General features: G+C 40.3%; 1 protein-coding gene across 1 annotated transcript in view; it reads left to right on the top strand.

Moving 5' to 3' along the window:
* PCNX2 (pecanex 2) overlaps window positions 1–15,603 on the top strand; it is a 159,744-nt gene that overhangs the window by 129,259 nt on the left and 14,882 nt on the right. The window contains exons 26-28 of the mRNA XM_056342869.1: window positions 3,965–4,218; window positions 8,428–8,661; window positions 10,805–10,908. Of these exons, the coding sequence (XP_056198844.1) occupies window positions 3,965–4,218; window positions 8,428–8,661; window positions 10,805–10,908 (592 nt within the window). The remainder of the gene's footprint in view (window positions 1–3,964; window positions 4,219–8,427; window positions 8,662–10,804; window positions 10,909–15,603) is intronic.

The following is a 15,603-nucleotide window of genomic DNA, read 5'->3' as shown; positions in this document are numbered from 1 at the left end:
TGGTCATTAATGTAGGTGTATTTTATGTATCCTCTTGAAGTGAGATTACAGTCTTCAGTTTCAATTTTCTCATTTCCATTTAGGTCAGATCATTCTGGCAGAGCACAAGTCAGTCCTCAAATCCTGATGTGTCAGGAAAATAAGAAAGAGCTCCAAGTTCCCACCCTGATTTTCTCCTGAGCTCACATAGATTGACCTTGCTTTGTTCAGCTGGCGCATGTTTTTGCATTGATGGATTTTTGGCAACCATCCAGTGTTAGATATCATACAAATGAATCAGTCTCATCTGTACTAGCAAGGGTCACAGTGAATGATGAAGCTTGAGTGAAGCATGAGAGCTTATTTTCTTCCTAGTGCAGAAAGAAATGTGAAAAAAATGTTTTCCCTCAGATTTTAAAATGACTAATTACCAGTGAAAACATTTTCCTGTATTTTAATATTTAATGGTACTACACTTAATTATATTGCAGAACTGAAGTGCACGTTCTGCTCCCTGCTCTTTGGTTTTATGAATAATTCTCTCAGAGTTGCTTGAACTCGGTAATTTTTTGAGAAGCAATATAAAAGCTGTCATTGAAATCATCAGCTTCTAACATACACAGGAAAGTTTAGGGCCACCCTTCTGTAAAAGATGTACACAAATACTTAACTTCATTTGCCGTGACTTGTCCCTTTTGGCTCAATGCATAAAGCTGAGCACGTGCTCTTAGTCTCTGCAGTACCGGTGTCTAGAGTAATGAACCAAAAAGGATTGATATACGCACTGGTAAAATGAAATTTCTCAGTAACGTGCAAATCTGTGGCATTGAAGTCCAGCCAGTGCATCATGGATTAAAGTAAGGCTCAATTAAAGATGAGAGAAAATTACTGGCAGTCTTTCTAGAACTGACTGCAAGAATTGGGAGGGAACCATGTACTTGGACATCAAGCCTGCATTTTGTCTTTGCAGGCTTGAGTCCTTTTGCTAGGCGTCTTTTGGAAATACTGACCAGCAGCATGATGGTAGGAATAGGTTTTGGTGTTGTCTCAGAGCGCTGGCCATGGCTCAGGTTACACCTTTAAACTTAACAGGGATACCCCAGTGGCTCCGCGAGCAGTCCGGACACAAATCCCCAAGGTGGTAGTACCCACATCCATCAAACAGCTTTCGTTAAGCAAGTGCACGTTTGCCAGATGTTGAAGAGCACAGCCCTGATTTCATTCTTTGGAATAAATCTGCCAAATGACCATGTAAGCTCTTCTGGTTGGTTCCCAGAGCGTCTGGAATAACATAGTCTCAGTTAGAATGTCTCTCACTCCCCAAGTTCAACGTTAATTGCACCCACTGTAGTGTAATTTTAACTTTTAACTGGTTAAAATTACCGAGCAATGATGACTCGGAGACATTTTTACCTGTTGAATTAGCTGAGAACGCAAATACTTGTTCTGGCATCTTCTGTTGGTTATGCACGTGGTGACAGCTTCCCTCAGACACCGAGGGTCTCTGAAATTCGCCTGTTATTTGCATTGCCAGCCTCATTAGGCCCTGTATTTTACAAAATAAATGGCTTAAGAAAAGTAGTAATTACAAAATCTATGGTAATAATATTTGGTATTTATTAATAGTAATAATACAGGGATCACATAGAAACAGCCAGCGTTCCATAGGAATGAAATGTGATCTTTCCATACCAAAAGAAAAAATGAAAATATTTAAGAACAGACTTACACAGACTGAGCAAAGCCATCTTTAGGTCCCTTAGTTGTAAGGGGATCCCTGGCAGCTGTTGATTAGGCTTGTGTAATTCATCAGTTATAAACATTTGGTAATACTTAATTTAGCACCTGGGATGAAGGTGTATCTTCTCTTTAATTCAGTTTAATACTGAGAGACCTTTAAACTTTCAAAAATAAACATCACAGCGTTAGTAACAGCACCAGCATGGGGTAGTTACTTCACTCTTTTGGAGCTATGTACAAAGGAATATGCCTCCCTGCTTGAGTTTGAGTATGATGCCTTGTGACTTGACTTCGGAAAAGCATCCACTGGCCCAGAGCGGTTGTTGCTTTTTTTTTTGCTGTTGAGCAGTAAGTGTTAATTCATGTAGAAATCTGTGAAATATGAAGCAGAAGCAGTCCAGTTCATGTCTAGTCCAACTGGAAATGTCAGCTAATAGGTCATGTTTTGTACTTTGTGGCAGTGTTGAGAGGAAAGGTGTTTATATTTGGAAGGCTTGAAGACATTTAATAATTTGTCGTACTGCGTATCTCTGTAGTCCAGGGAGGAATACATATATCAGTGTGTGAGCAACACTGGCTACACCGTGTAAATTTTTACTTACAGAAAACTGAACAGAGAACACTGGGATATACGTGATCTTTTTTGCCCCCCATCTCGTAGGGCTACAATCCTGTTTTATTTCTCACACGTTTCCTTCTGATCTTTCTGTTCTTCTTTTTCTTGGATGTTTTTGCATGCTCGATACATTTTAGGAGGTGTCCAGGCAAAAAAAAAAAAAGAGGTGATAACCAATGCTTTCACATATTTTGTTATATTTTGAAAGGTTTTTCTTAGTGCAGAGAAAGGAATATTTTGGGTGCTACTTCTGTCGGTACAAACTGAAGTCCACAGGTTGTTGACCAGGCAGTTGGGATGGGGCTGGGATAGACACTGTCCTGGTGCTGCGCAGAAAGGCCTTTGGGCGCTGCCTTGCTCCAGGCTCGCTTTCCAGGTGCTGGCAAACACTGGGGGACTGGAGCTGACACTATTCTTTCCAGGTCCAACATTCAGATGATGAACATCGCCAAATTCTTCTCCCATTGCCAGTGACACAACGGAACAGGCCTGTCGGTCCTGGCAGGGGGGGTCACAGCTGCTGAACTGCAGCACGGTGTCTTGCACCTTCCGCTCCTGTTGAAGCCGTTGGGAAGCTGAAGGAGCCGGCTCTCTCCTGGGGTGCTACTGAACCTTGGGCAGAAGGCCCATGCCAGACGTACGTGTAACTTGCATCGCAGGAGGTGGCCTTGAAAGATGGTTTATGTACAAATTCAGTGGAGAGTTAAGTTTTGCAACAGCCCACAGAGAGTACATTTTAAAAAGATCCATACATCAAGAACTGAGCTCGCGCATTTGGAGAACTTGTGTATTTTGAGGTGTCCACCTGGGTTTTCGTTTGTAGTGCGCTACGTGGTTTAGAAACCACATTCATACATTTCAAATCCTGGAAGGCTCAGCTTGGCCATCCAGTGTCCACAACAGCATAGGCTAGAAATGCAGTCTGCAGAGCAGATACATTATTGTTTCTGCATCTGCCTCATGCCTTCTTTTTGCCTTAACATCTCTTTTTCAGGAAGATTTACTCTGTTTTGATCTAAAGCCTGTGTAACAGGCTAATTAGCAAGCTGTTCTGTCCTGAAGATATACTGCCACTAGTAGTATTCATTAAGAGATACTTGATCCAGAGTAGCTCTTACTCCAGTGGGAGAAAGAACAACCCAGTGGATGTTATTTTTGGAACATGCGTTCTAGTACAGTTTGCTAAACCCCAGATTTTACAAGTGCTCTGGCACACTGTAAAACCTTTGTTTGCATCCTGTGCGTTTTTTGAAGAAGCGGACTGAGACTTGGATCAATTTGCTTAATGTGCCTGATGGAGCAAGACTCTTTAGTGTTGCTTCCTGGGGAGTTTTTATTAAGGCAGAAGCTGTGGTCTGTAGTTTCACTCAGCTCAGAACCGAACGCCTAGAACATTAGATCAGGCCCCTTTGGCTTTTATAGGTGATAGTAAATAAATAACGTACAGCTCTTTATTTGCTGCTGCGCATGGATCAGTTGGCACATCTGATTTGTTGTCGTAGCTCTTTCTGTTAGATTTTTGCTAAGTGCATAAAGCCTTCAATCATACTTCTTTTTGGCTTGGAAGAAGTCCTTTGTTTCCTCCTCCCCCAATAACTGGCAGCGTACTCTCTTTTTCTCACTGCCAAGGGACATATTGCCAGCAGAGAGAAGTGGAAGCTATAACAGAAGGAGATGAAGACAATGAAGGCTGCTGCTGCTGCAAGCCTGGGCACTTGCCTCACTTGTTATCATGTAATGCAGCCTTTAACCTCCGATGGCTGACATGGGAAATAACGCGAACCCAGTACATCCTGGAAGGATATAGCATCATTGATAACAACGCTGCAACGATGCTGCAAGTGTTTGACCTCCGGAGGATACTTATCAGATACTATATAAAGGTAAACTCTTCGGTCAAGTGTCCTTTATTCCTAGGCAGGTTTGTCAAACCAAAAGAACGGGGGCTGTCTATAGAAGAAAGACAGTTCAAAGTTTTTGGTTCTGTATTTATCCATTTGCACTGCCAGCAGTCAGACTGACTTGATGTTAGATGGAGATAATTAATTCATCGCTCCCTTTGCTACATTTGATTCCGATCACTTATATTTACAGTTAGTACAGAAAAGCACCGGCACACTTAGGCAGAACTCAAGAAGGTGAGTTAACATCCTCCAGTGATAAAGTCAGAGGGTGCATTCTTACAAAGCAAAACTTCACTGACAGTTTGTTATTTCTTCTCGACTTGGCCTTTTTCTTGGGGGAGGGGAAAAAAAATTAACAAGCATAAACTTCTTGGGAAAGCACTGAAGAGCTGTTTCTCAAATGTACTTTCTTAGTGGTGCAGTTCCCCTTCTTACCTGTCATTTTACATATATACAACAACGTATTCGAATTGTTTTATTCCATTGATTAAACAGCAATTCATTTACACTGCTTCTGTATTTGCACTAAGATCACAATGACCACACAGCTATTAATTCGTCAAAATAATTGAACGTTATGGTCTATCAAGGCAACTTCATCTTCTGCCAAATGGTTTCCAGTCCAGCAAATGAAGAAATCTCTGAGCTTTATCCTCTTCTACTGAAACAACAAGAGCCAAATGCTGCCTCCTGTGTCACTGGTACTGCTGTGAAGCCAGTCACTAAAGCTCCCAACCATCCCTGACATCTCCTTCCTCCTTGCATCTCTGCAATTGAAAATATCCTGTCAGCCTTAGAGAGAAACCTGTTGTAAATAAATTAATCACCTTTTTTTGCAAGCGAACCAATGCAGTAAACACAAGATCATTGCCTCGCAAAGCTGCTTTGATCATGCACTCAATTGCTTTGTAAAATGCAGACTGAGATTTCATAAATAATTTTACAGGCTGTAGGGCCTGGTAACCAACCTGCTTTGTTTAATTAACTAATTACAAACAAAATTGTGTTTGAGCATGATTTTTTCGTTTTAGAAGTGCATTTTGGGGTATAAGTGAAATGGCTTTTAAGCATTTTATCTAAATGGAATAAAAAACCAACCAACCAAACAAAAAACCACCTGTAAACTGCAATGAATATGTCACTACAGCTGCTTTGCTGTACCTCGACAAGGTAACTTGAATAACCTGAACATAAACTGATGCAAGCTGATACATGAGTCAGCTTTTGATGGTGAATGAGACAGGAAAAAAATCCCAGTCTAAGCTGCTATCAAATCAGCAGCTTATTAGTTTAAAGCAGTGAAGAACTTGCTTGTAAACTGGAACTTTTCTAGTGCCTTTAATTGAACTAATGTGTAGAGGACTCGTGGAGGGCTCATCCCATGGGAAGTAAAGCTTCACTGAAAGGTAGGTTAGGGCTCCTGGTTCTGGAGATAGCTGGGAAGCAGGTGACATAGATAAGATGGCTTAGACAAACTTTCATCCCTTATGATACAGGTGTGGTTAATTGATCTGAGGTGGTGGCTTAAACAATCTCTGCCTTGCTGCTGCTCCATCTCCACTGTGTGCAGATCTTGTCCTGTCCACCACCTGTGTCTTTGAAGGCATGAAAAGCGCATCTCTTGGTTGGAGGTAGTTGAGCCAGTACTGTAACACTGCACTGACAGATCTTTGTTCTGAGAAAGGTGTCAGTCCTTTCATCTCCTTCCCTTCTCAGGGGAGGATGAACAGAAGATAATGATAACCCGTTGGCAGCTTCAGTATTAGCCTGGGCAGGGGCTCACGGGAGTGTGCTCAGAAGATCCCTTCTTTAGAATGACACATCCCAAAACAGCGCTATATGGAGTATTTCTTCAAGTTATTAGTTTCGTCCAGAAAAGGCAGCCTTGCTAAGATTGGGTAAAATCCTTAGTACAGCCTCGGAAGGTGAGAAGATTATCGTATGTATCAGAGCAGCTTTCATCCTGTTCATATAGTACTTACCTCCAGATAAACAATACCAGAAACAGAGGTGAGAATTCATTTCTTCCCCAGCTCACTCTTACGGGGGGAATCATGAGCTGTAAAGACCCTTCGCAACTTCACTGTGAACATTTTCAAGCCGTGATGCTTTCTTTTTAAAGGCATAGGAAACATTGTAAGAAGGACTCCAGTTAGTGCCGCATTCAGGTCACATAAATCACAAACTCCGCAAACATTGAAGCTGGAGTTTCTGCAGCAACTGCGCTTCCGTTGCACCGAGCATTCGGACTGCTTCTAGTTTATTCTTTGTAGCTTACAATGTTGTAAGCATTTACTGTATTATTTCTGAATTGCCCGATAGCTGAGGATGTACTCGTTCACAAAACATATTTAGGAAGATCTACTAAGAGCAGAATTTAATTAGGTGGCAGAAGTTTTTGCTGTTTCTGTGTCTGGTTGCGAGTCTGATTTGTTTCCCACCTGAACCTGCTTCTTTGTAAACACAGGTGAGAATAATAAAAAAAGTAAATTCTACCTTGAAGATCGACAAAGAAAATGTATGCTTTGTTTCAGTTCTCCTATCCTTCAAGAATAATTACATATTGGCCTTTTACACAATGAGTTGCACCAAGTGTCCTATTCCTAATGTATTTATTTCATTTGCAGTTTCATCGACAGCCTAGAAAGGCCCATTTCTTCTTATCGAAAGGAATTCTATTCTCCACAAATAAAGTGGGTCAGCTCCTGTAGTCCTTCTGCATATATTTTGAAATCATTTCCTGCGCAGCTACTGTGATATTTTTCCCTTGTGCCTCCTCCATCTCTTCTCAATATATTCTTATCTAAGCGTCTTTTAGTATTCAAGAAGTCTGCATTCAGCAAGTGCTGTTTTCAGCTCCTATTGCTTCTGCATTAATCTTTTTTAAAGAGTGTATTGTTCTCCACATGCCAAGAAATTAAGGGTCCATCCTCAGTCTGTATCTGTCCGACTTGTCTTTTCCTCTGGAGCTTAACTTTCCTCTTGTGTATTTTTGTACAATTTGAAAGATAAACTGTGGAGGGCATCTGGGATTTTTAAAAGTGCTGCTAGTGCTTCTGCCCTTTCTAATCCATCGTATTTTCATTTTATACATTTATTTGCTTAATAATATTTCCATCGCATGGGTAAAGTAGAACTACCTCATTTTCAGTCATGTTCACTTGCCCCTCATTTGCTTTGGTATCCAGTTCTAAATTGATATATTAATATTGTAATCACAAAAGATTATAATGGGCCTTTCTAGCTGATGCCGCTTTCCTTTGCAGCAATAGAACTTCTTAAGTTTCATGTTCCTTTGAAAATATGCTTTAGATTTGGTTTAGATTTTTTTTAATTATTCTTTTATTTTATTTATTATTATTGTAATGGCTTCAGACACAAACTTAGAAACAGGCACAGACAGGAGATGTGAGTGTTGCTGCTTTCTAGTATTTCTGCATTTGGTAAAAGAGCTCCTGCTGAATGCTGCTCCTCCTGCAGTGCTTTAAAAGCAAACTCAGTTACATGAGCTATCAGCTTCTTGACCCAACATGTAAGAAAAAATACATTGTTCTTTACTGGCCTCTGACAAATAACAAAAATAGTGATGCTACTAAATGCTGAAAGAAAACAGCATTTAAATCAGGGATTTCCAGACTTATGTTGTACACATCTGTCAGATCTCACCTTTGTGGTTTTATCGTGGTGGAACTGTTTCTGTTAAAGGATTAGGAAAGCTTCATCCCCAGGAAACGGCAAGTCCATGGAGGAAAGAGGGTCCTGTTTTGAGCATGTCAGCTTCTACTGCTGGTTTGGTGTTTTTTTTTTTTTTCAAAATATGCCTAGATTTTTATCCATACCACCTTCTTGGTGATAGACTCTAGAATCCCACTAATACATAGTAATTAACATTTAAATGCTGAAATCTTTATTCTTATCAGAGTATATTTTTTAAATTAATTTTCCTGTAAGGCAGAAGTGTATTAAAAATATGACTTCTTTTTCTGTTTTCTGCTATTTAGATATCAATTACTACCATTCTGACTTGAACAGTTTTGTGAAGCAATGATGCCAAGCAGTAAAAAACAGGAAAACCACGTACCATTGTGGGTACTTAATGTGGTCCTATTTGATTTATTCTCTTCTGTGTAAAATACATCTGCTTTAATCAGAGATAGAGTGACTAACGTTTGCACATTTTGTCAACAGAGTATAATATACTTTACAGCAAGTTCTCCCAAAATCCTTGACTGGATAAAAGATGAATCCATACAAAAGATACTGCAGCCTTATGCAAAGTGGCATTATATTGAACGTGACCTTGCAATGTTTAACATTAACATAGATGAAGATTATGTTCCGTGTCTCCAAGGAATAACAAGAGCTAGTTTCTGCAGTGTTTATCTGGACTGGATTCAGTTCTGTGCTAGAAAAAGGGTGGAGGTAAGCTTGCTTTTGTTTGTTTGTTTGTTGGTTTTTTTTCAGTAGTAGTCATTTTAATTCTTGGGATAGGAGTTAAATGATTCATGGTTACTCTTTTACTTGCTCAGGATTAATACAGTAAAATTTATTTCATTTAAGCTGTCAGATTTAACATAAAAGGAAAATACGTGTTTTGTGGAATGGAAAAAACCATGTTTTGGACACTACTCTTGTGCAAAACTAGAGTTTTAAGGAACGCTAGTCTTTAAATACAGAACCAATTCCTTATTGTCCACGCTTCCAACACCATTAATTTCATCAGCTCTAGAAAGCATGGATAAAAACATTCCTGTTCCTTCAGTGTTGCCAGTGTTTGGGTACATTTGCCAAACATTTGTGAGGTTTGTGTATCCTTCCCACAAATTTGCCTGTATCTGGGTACAGTCTTCAAATGGTAGGGAAGTGCGTAACAAAGTCACTGCTAGGATAGGTCACCTCTGAGGGCTCATAATTTGAATGTGAACCATGCCACAAAATCGTGTGAAATTACCTTGCAGCTCTAGAAGGTCAAGGGCAGGTTTACAACTATGCGATTACGTGCTTTGAGGCACTAAGATTACTCATGGTCAGCAGTCATTTGTCGGAAATGCAGTACTTACTGTATTTCCACGGAATACTCAAAATAGCCCAGAGGGAGAATACAGTTTCAAACCAGCATATTCCCTTGATTTCATTTTTTAATTATTGCTGATAAGGGCAAAAAATGAGAAGTGTCTCTTTCCTGGCCACCATGCACTTGCATTTGTGCGTTTTTCATTCGGGATCACTGAGTGTACATCCCATTTGCTACCACTGAACGTGGCTGGCGTAACATCACTGCATCTTAGTGTTTCTTCTCCACTTCTGTTCTTTCTCATGTCTCTGACCCTGAATGCCACCCCACCAGTTATCATTACATTGATACTGTTTTCACTGAATTATCCTGCGAGCCTTCCCCGCCACCTCCTCCTACTGGGAATATTTCATCTCTTTTCTTTCCCATCTCAGCTCTTCCCATGTCTCAGCTCCCAAGTTCTGACCTCAAGAATTGCGTGGTGCGGGGAAAGCCGCTGTCAAATGATGCTTTTTCACTTCTTACGTGGCTGAGGCTTTCAAACAGAGTAAGATTCAGGGATGCCCAACAGACTTGGAACTTAACAGTTAAGGCTTAAAAGGGCAAATGCACACCTGCACTAGTGTTCACAGACACATACATTTCTATTTTTTATGTCTTTTTCTTTTACCTCTGTTTTTGTAAATCACAGACTATATAGAGGTAAAGTTCATGTAGGAGATAAGATGTAAAAAAAACTTCACTGTATACATCATCCTGAAAATTGTTGTATTTTATAGAAGGAGCTACATTCTCAGTTGTAACTGGCTCCACTTTCAAAGTCAAAGGAAGCTCTAAGAAATCGCTGCATGGACTGAAATATTAGTCTGTATCCTCCTGAAGGTTCACATTAATGAGGGGTTGTTTCAGGTTTTTTCCTCCAGCTTGATAGCGAAGTTTTTATTGCAAAAATTTCAGTAAAGAGACTCTCCTGAGCTAGTAAATGAAATGTTTTGGCTGCTTGTTAAAATGTGTGGTCAGTGTCATCAATGGTATACAATTCAGATATGTATTGTTATTCACTAGAGGTGTGTGTTCTTCCAAACTTTTCCACATAGATTGTTCTTCTGGAATCCGTGGCTGAGGTTTCGTAGGCACTGTGTCCCATGAAAAGGGGTTTGGCTGCCTCCAGTTGCAGTGTCTCTCAGCAATAAGTAATCTGCTCTGTTTTAGAATGTCAGATCTGGGGGAAAAAAAAAAAAAAAAACCACCACAAAACACCCAACTGAAAAAAACCAAACAAGCCACCACAAACAAAGCTCCCCTCCCTTGGGATCTTGCTGCCCGAGATTAAAACGTTCTGTTTCTAGTCAGTGGGCAAAATAAGCTTGCATTTTGAGAAAGCCTCTCATGTCTATGATCTTCCTTCTTCTTCTGTTTAATTGCAAAGAATGTTTTTGCTTGTAGTTCCAGCTACATGCAATTTTATGAATGTTAACCATTTATAGCATTACAGTGCTTTTACAGATGGTATTTGCATGTAGAATAACATGTGCTCTTAAAACTTTGTAGCACCTGGACAGCGATGAGGATTCTCCTCTAGTGACGCTTTCCTTTGCTTTGTGCATACTGGGTCGAAGAGCTTTGGGAACTGCAGCTCACAATATGGCCATCAGGTAATTTTTAGGAATCCTTTTTCCTCATCTTAAAAGCAAAGACCTGCCTGTCTTTTAATGTGGAATCTTAACAGAAGCTTAGATCAAGGTGAAGTCTCTTTCCTCCATAAAGTAATTTGTTTTCTGCCATTCCTGGACATCTTTTACTTTGGTAGTTGGCTAAATAACTAATACCAGCCTGTATTTCGTGGGGCAAAGCAGAAGCTTGCGTTGAAAGAATGGGTACCTGTGGTTATTGCCCATGTTCCCTCATACCCTGCCTGGCTACTGGAATGCTGAAGAAACTGCTAAGTCATCCAACATCTAGTTAGCTAAATAATAATAAATCGATAAAGAATCTTTATTTCTCAGGGCTGTATTGCTGTTCATTGTGCCGCTACATTCTGGAGCATGAGGAAGGGAGAACTTCACATCTCTTGAGACCAAGGCTCTGTCTGTTTTCACTCTACCTTACTCATTCTTTCAGAATACTTCTTCCTAGAAAGCCTGGTTAATTAAAATATGGTTGGTTAAGATTGTTTATGATTATGCTCTTCATCCTACATTTTCATTAGTGAATCTTCCATTTTCACTGGGAGTTCTGAGTTTTTTGGGTTTTAGAAGTTACCATTTACACCGTTCTATAAATAAGGCATTTTATTAATGAAATATTTTTTATTGTAATAAAGTATAACTACTCGCCTACATTTTAGATTTTTATTAGAAGTATCTTAACTCCCTGTGTTCCACAGGAGTTTAGTAAAAGTAGGGAAGTTGAGTCAATACAGTTTCTAAGTGACCTTGCTGCAGTGGCACAAAACTGGGAGGAAGCTAGCAAGCCCTCCATCAGCGCGCTCCTTAGAGAGGATTTGTCTTGCTAACAAGCAAACAAAGACAGCGCATGTGATTTTGAATGCATTTTGTGTTACAAGATAGAACACTATCTTTTAAATATTCATTCTAGCTTTGTTCTCGGTTGAGACTCTTGTAACATTTGAGTTATGTCTTTTTCTTTCAGTCGTGCAAAATGTTTGTGGCCCACATGGCTTATTTCTTGGTGTATTGCTTCTTTCTGCTTTTTAAAGTGGCTTTTGTCATCTCATTTCTACCAGTCTTTGCACATTCCCTTCCTGTAGTACTTTTCTGTTGGGTTGAGTTCCCTCTCCATTTCTATGCACTCAAACAGGTGTGATGTTTAGTAAGTAATTGATATTTCTAAAATTACCCCATTTTTTGGATGATCCAAATTTTAGGGTTTGGGGACGTGATAGAAAAGTTGATATGCATTTATGATTTTTTTTTTTTTTTTGAGAAAAGATTAAAGTGATTTTTGATCTAGGCCTGCAACAGATATGTCACAGCAATATTAGAAATGCATCTAAAAATACCACAAAAGCTTCCTAAACATGCCATCACGTTGCATGTACTTTCCACCGGATCTTAAAATCCTCATTACAGTGTTTTGGCACTAGTACAGATACAATAACAATGTCACTTATTTGTATTGGCTTACATGGTTAGTAGCTAATGTAAAGAGATAATATTACCAGAGACTTTCTAAAGCTTAACATGGAAAGTATGAAGGTCAAGGATAATTATTTGCAAAGTCTTCACCAAAGATTTTAAGAATAATTGCAAGAGTCAGCTATACCATGTCTTTTTAAAATCTGGAATATTACCAGTGACGCAGATTAGTTCCTTTCTTCTGGTGACTGGACATTCTATACTTAAAAATATGGTTTTTGGGGAGAAAAGATCTGCAGAAAGGCAAAAAATGCAGTAGTCCTATGCAGTGCACAGCTCCATCCCTGTTTTCCTGAATCTGTTCTATATAATCCTGTATCTTTAAGTCAGCCCTGGTTTTCTTTTTATTAAGCAAGTGCTCCAGGGCAGTATTGAATCATTGTATTTTTAAAATATATTTTGTGGCATAAAAGGGATTAAGTGGAAGCTTCTGTCACTATCTTTTTCAGTGTTACTTCACAAAAGCTTTCCCTATAAAAGTTTCACCATGGAAAAACTGTGTCACTTACCTACCTGGTTAAATTATCTTTAATACATTTGAAGTGTCAGAAAGATTTTGGGGAAAAAAAGGAATCTGAGTAGCACAATTCAAGTTATAAATTGCTGCAGCTACAAAACATGGCTTTGGCTTGGTGAATACATTTATTCTTGCCTTAGAGAATTTATATATTTATTTTAATTGACAAAAACAATTCAGTAGAAATTAACTAAAGAGCAAGGTGGGTACGCTACCCTGTGACATCAAGACCTTTATCAAAAATCCCCCAAATACATTCACGTCAGCACAGAGGGCAGTTCTTACCGTGCTTAGGGTGTTTACTGCATCACCCAGATCTTCACAACTTATTTAAACATAAAGAAGGAGTCAGGCAGCAAGACGCCGACAGGAATACAATCCCACGGCATGCCAGGGGGAAGGAGACTTTGTCCAGCACATGCAACGCTGCTGAGGCCAGAAGGAGACGTTCCCAAGGATTAACGATGGGCACTAAAGGCAGGTCTCCCTCCCCCTCTCCCTGTGTTTGATGGAGATACAGCAGCTTTTACGGAGGGTGGTTTAGAGCATTATTGCTGGTCCTCGCTTTCAGGCTGGTGCAGGTCAGTCAGGTGGGGGAGAAGGAGCTAAGGTCCTTAGAAGCTGGAGGAATCATTCCTTAGGTGACGCTTCACAGTCCTTTTCCTTGAAAAGATGTCATGGTATTTTGGGGACCTTTTGGAACCACCTGCTGCTGCTGGAGAGTGTTTTAGTTTTCTGCAGAGGCGGCATCAGAACAGGCAACCCCACAGCCAGCTGTGTGCGTAAGGGGGATGCACGGCACATACGGCTGTTGGGAGCTGGCTCACTCTAAGAGGTCGGGGCTCCTAACGTGCTCACACACTTGAATGCTGGACTGCGAAAGTTTAGGTTATTTAGGTTACTCTGGTAGGCACTGAGAAATGACCTTGAACTTCATCTCAGGACTTTCTGTTAGTTCTAGCTATGGAGCATCTTGTGTACAACATCGCTAGAGATTTTGTGGTAAGTTTGAGATGTAATGGCCAGATAGGCATTGTAGTCTCCTCCTCCTCCTCTTCCCCCTCACACTTATTTCTTATGAAGTGTTTCAGAGACATCCAACGTGAGCAAACTAGCCAGGAGTCTGTGCTCTGCAGTCCGTGTTTTGTTCTCAGGGGTAACTGCACAGGCAGTAGGGAACTTTCCTGGATTAAGTTTAGTCCTTGCTGTGTCTTGGGAGGAGGCAGCCATCCGACTGCTGCGCAGAAATAGTAACGCAAAGTTAATGTTACACTGAGCCGTGCACTACAGAATTGAGATTCAAGTTTACATTGTGTATGTAAACTACCAATTTGCACTCATTTACGCATGATTCTGTCTAATCTATTAATCAGTAAATGTCACTGTAAACCAAGATTTTAAATGCTCTTATATAATGTATGTAAATAATTATTCAGTGTACCTGTTCATGTAAATGTCAGTAGAAACCCAGCATTAACACTAGATTACACAATAAATGCATTCATTAAGAAGGCAGAACATTGCTATGCAAATCACTTGCTCTTTTAAACTGTCATTAGGAGGCATCCTGCACAAAATGCAATTTGAAGAATGACATGACATTACCATTCATTTATTCAAATAGGAGTGATATGTTTAGTATTTGTAAAAAAAATACTTAATAATCCTATTCAGCCACTAGACTTACTAGTAAATAAGTGTTTAGTATAAGTTTTGCGTTTGGAAAAATATAAAAATCTCTTCATAAAGCTTCTCTTATCAGGTACTTCCAATGCTACCAAGCCTGGATGTTCAGGTCCCCTGCGCTCCCTCTGGGTGTCATCACTCGGTGTGGACAGAGGGTCACTCCCAAGGAACGCCTCTGCCTGGAGGAACTGCTGCTCATGCTGAAGCCCAGGGAAGCAGCTGGTCCCACCCGCCCCTTCCCTCCTGGGCACCACATTGCATTGCCCAGCGTCGGAGGGGGAAGAGGTGGAGGGCACAGGACACAGTGCTGCTGGTGATGCTGCACTGCTAGTGGGAGCTCAGGCAGACCGGGCAGCTTTATGTTTGCCAGAGCCAAGCAGGGCAGAAGCAGGGGAGAAATGTTTGACTCTTAGCTCATAACCACTGCGGTCTAAAATATCAAATTCACAAGGGCAACCACTGAAAATATTTCATGCAGGTGAGCTATGACATTCAGGTCATTACCAGCTCACAGGCACGTATGTTTCTTTATTCCTTAAATAAATCTAGAGTTAATATTGGGAAAGGTCTGTGAACTGCGGACAGGGGATGGGTTTTGGTGTGCAAAATTCGCCAGCTCATTAGTCTCCATCCGTGCTGTTTTCAGGCTTGCATCAAATGCTTTTCGTTTCAGCTGTTGGAGCAACGTTAAGGAGTGCAGGACGAGGGAGTATTTGCTTTGGCTGTGTTACCCTCCCTCTGGTATTTGTGGTGCTACTTAATCCTCTCCTTTCTGCACATTCAAGGGGCCGACGGTTCCCACACACCTACTAGTCTTGTTCTAAAATAGCTCGCAGTTGTGACAGCAGCTTTTCGGGATCTTAGCCCAGAGGGTTAGAAACATTGCCAGAAATAGTAGTTACATCTCTTCCTGGTTAATGTCATTTCTTTGGCATGTGAATTTACCTTAACTACTTTTTAAAATATATTGAATGAGCCTGTAACTACAG

The sequence above is a fragment of the Falco biarmicus genome, chromosome 6 (assembly GCF_023638135.1).
Source record: "Falco biarmicus isolate bFalBia1 chromosome 6, bFalBia1.pri, whole genome shotgun sequence".
In the NCBI taxonomy this organism is placed as follows: domain Eukaryota; kingdom Metazoa; phylum Chordata; class Aves; order Falconiformes; family Falconidae; genus Falco; species Falco biarmicus.
The sequence above is the reverse complement of the archived record's forward strand: the minus strand, read 5'-3'. Positions and strand labels throughout refer to the sequence as shown.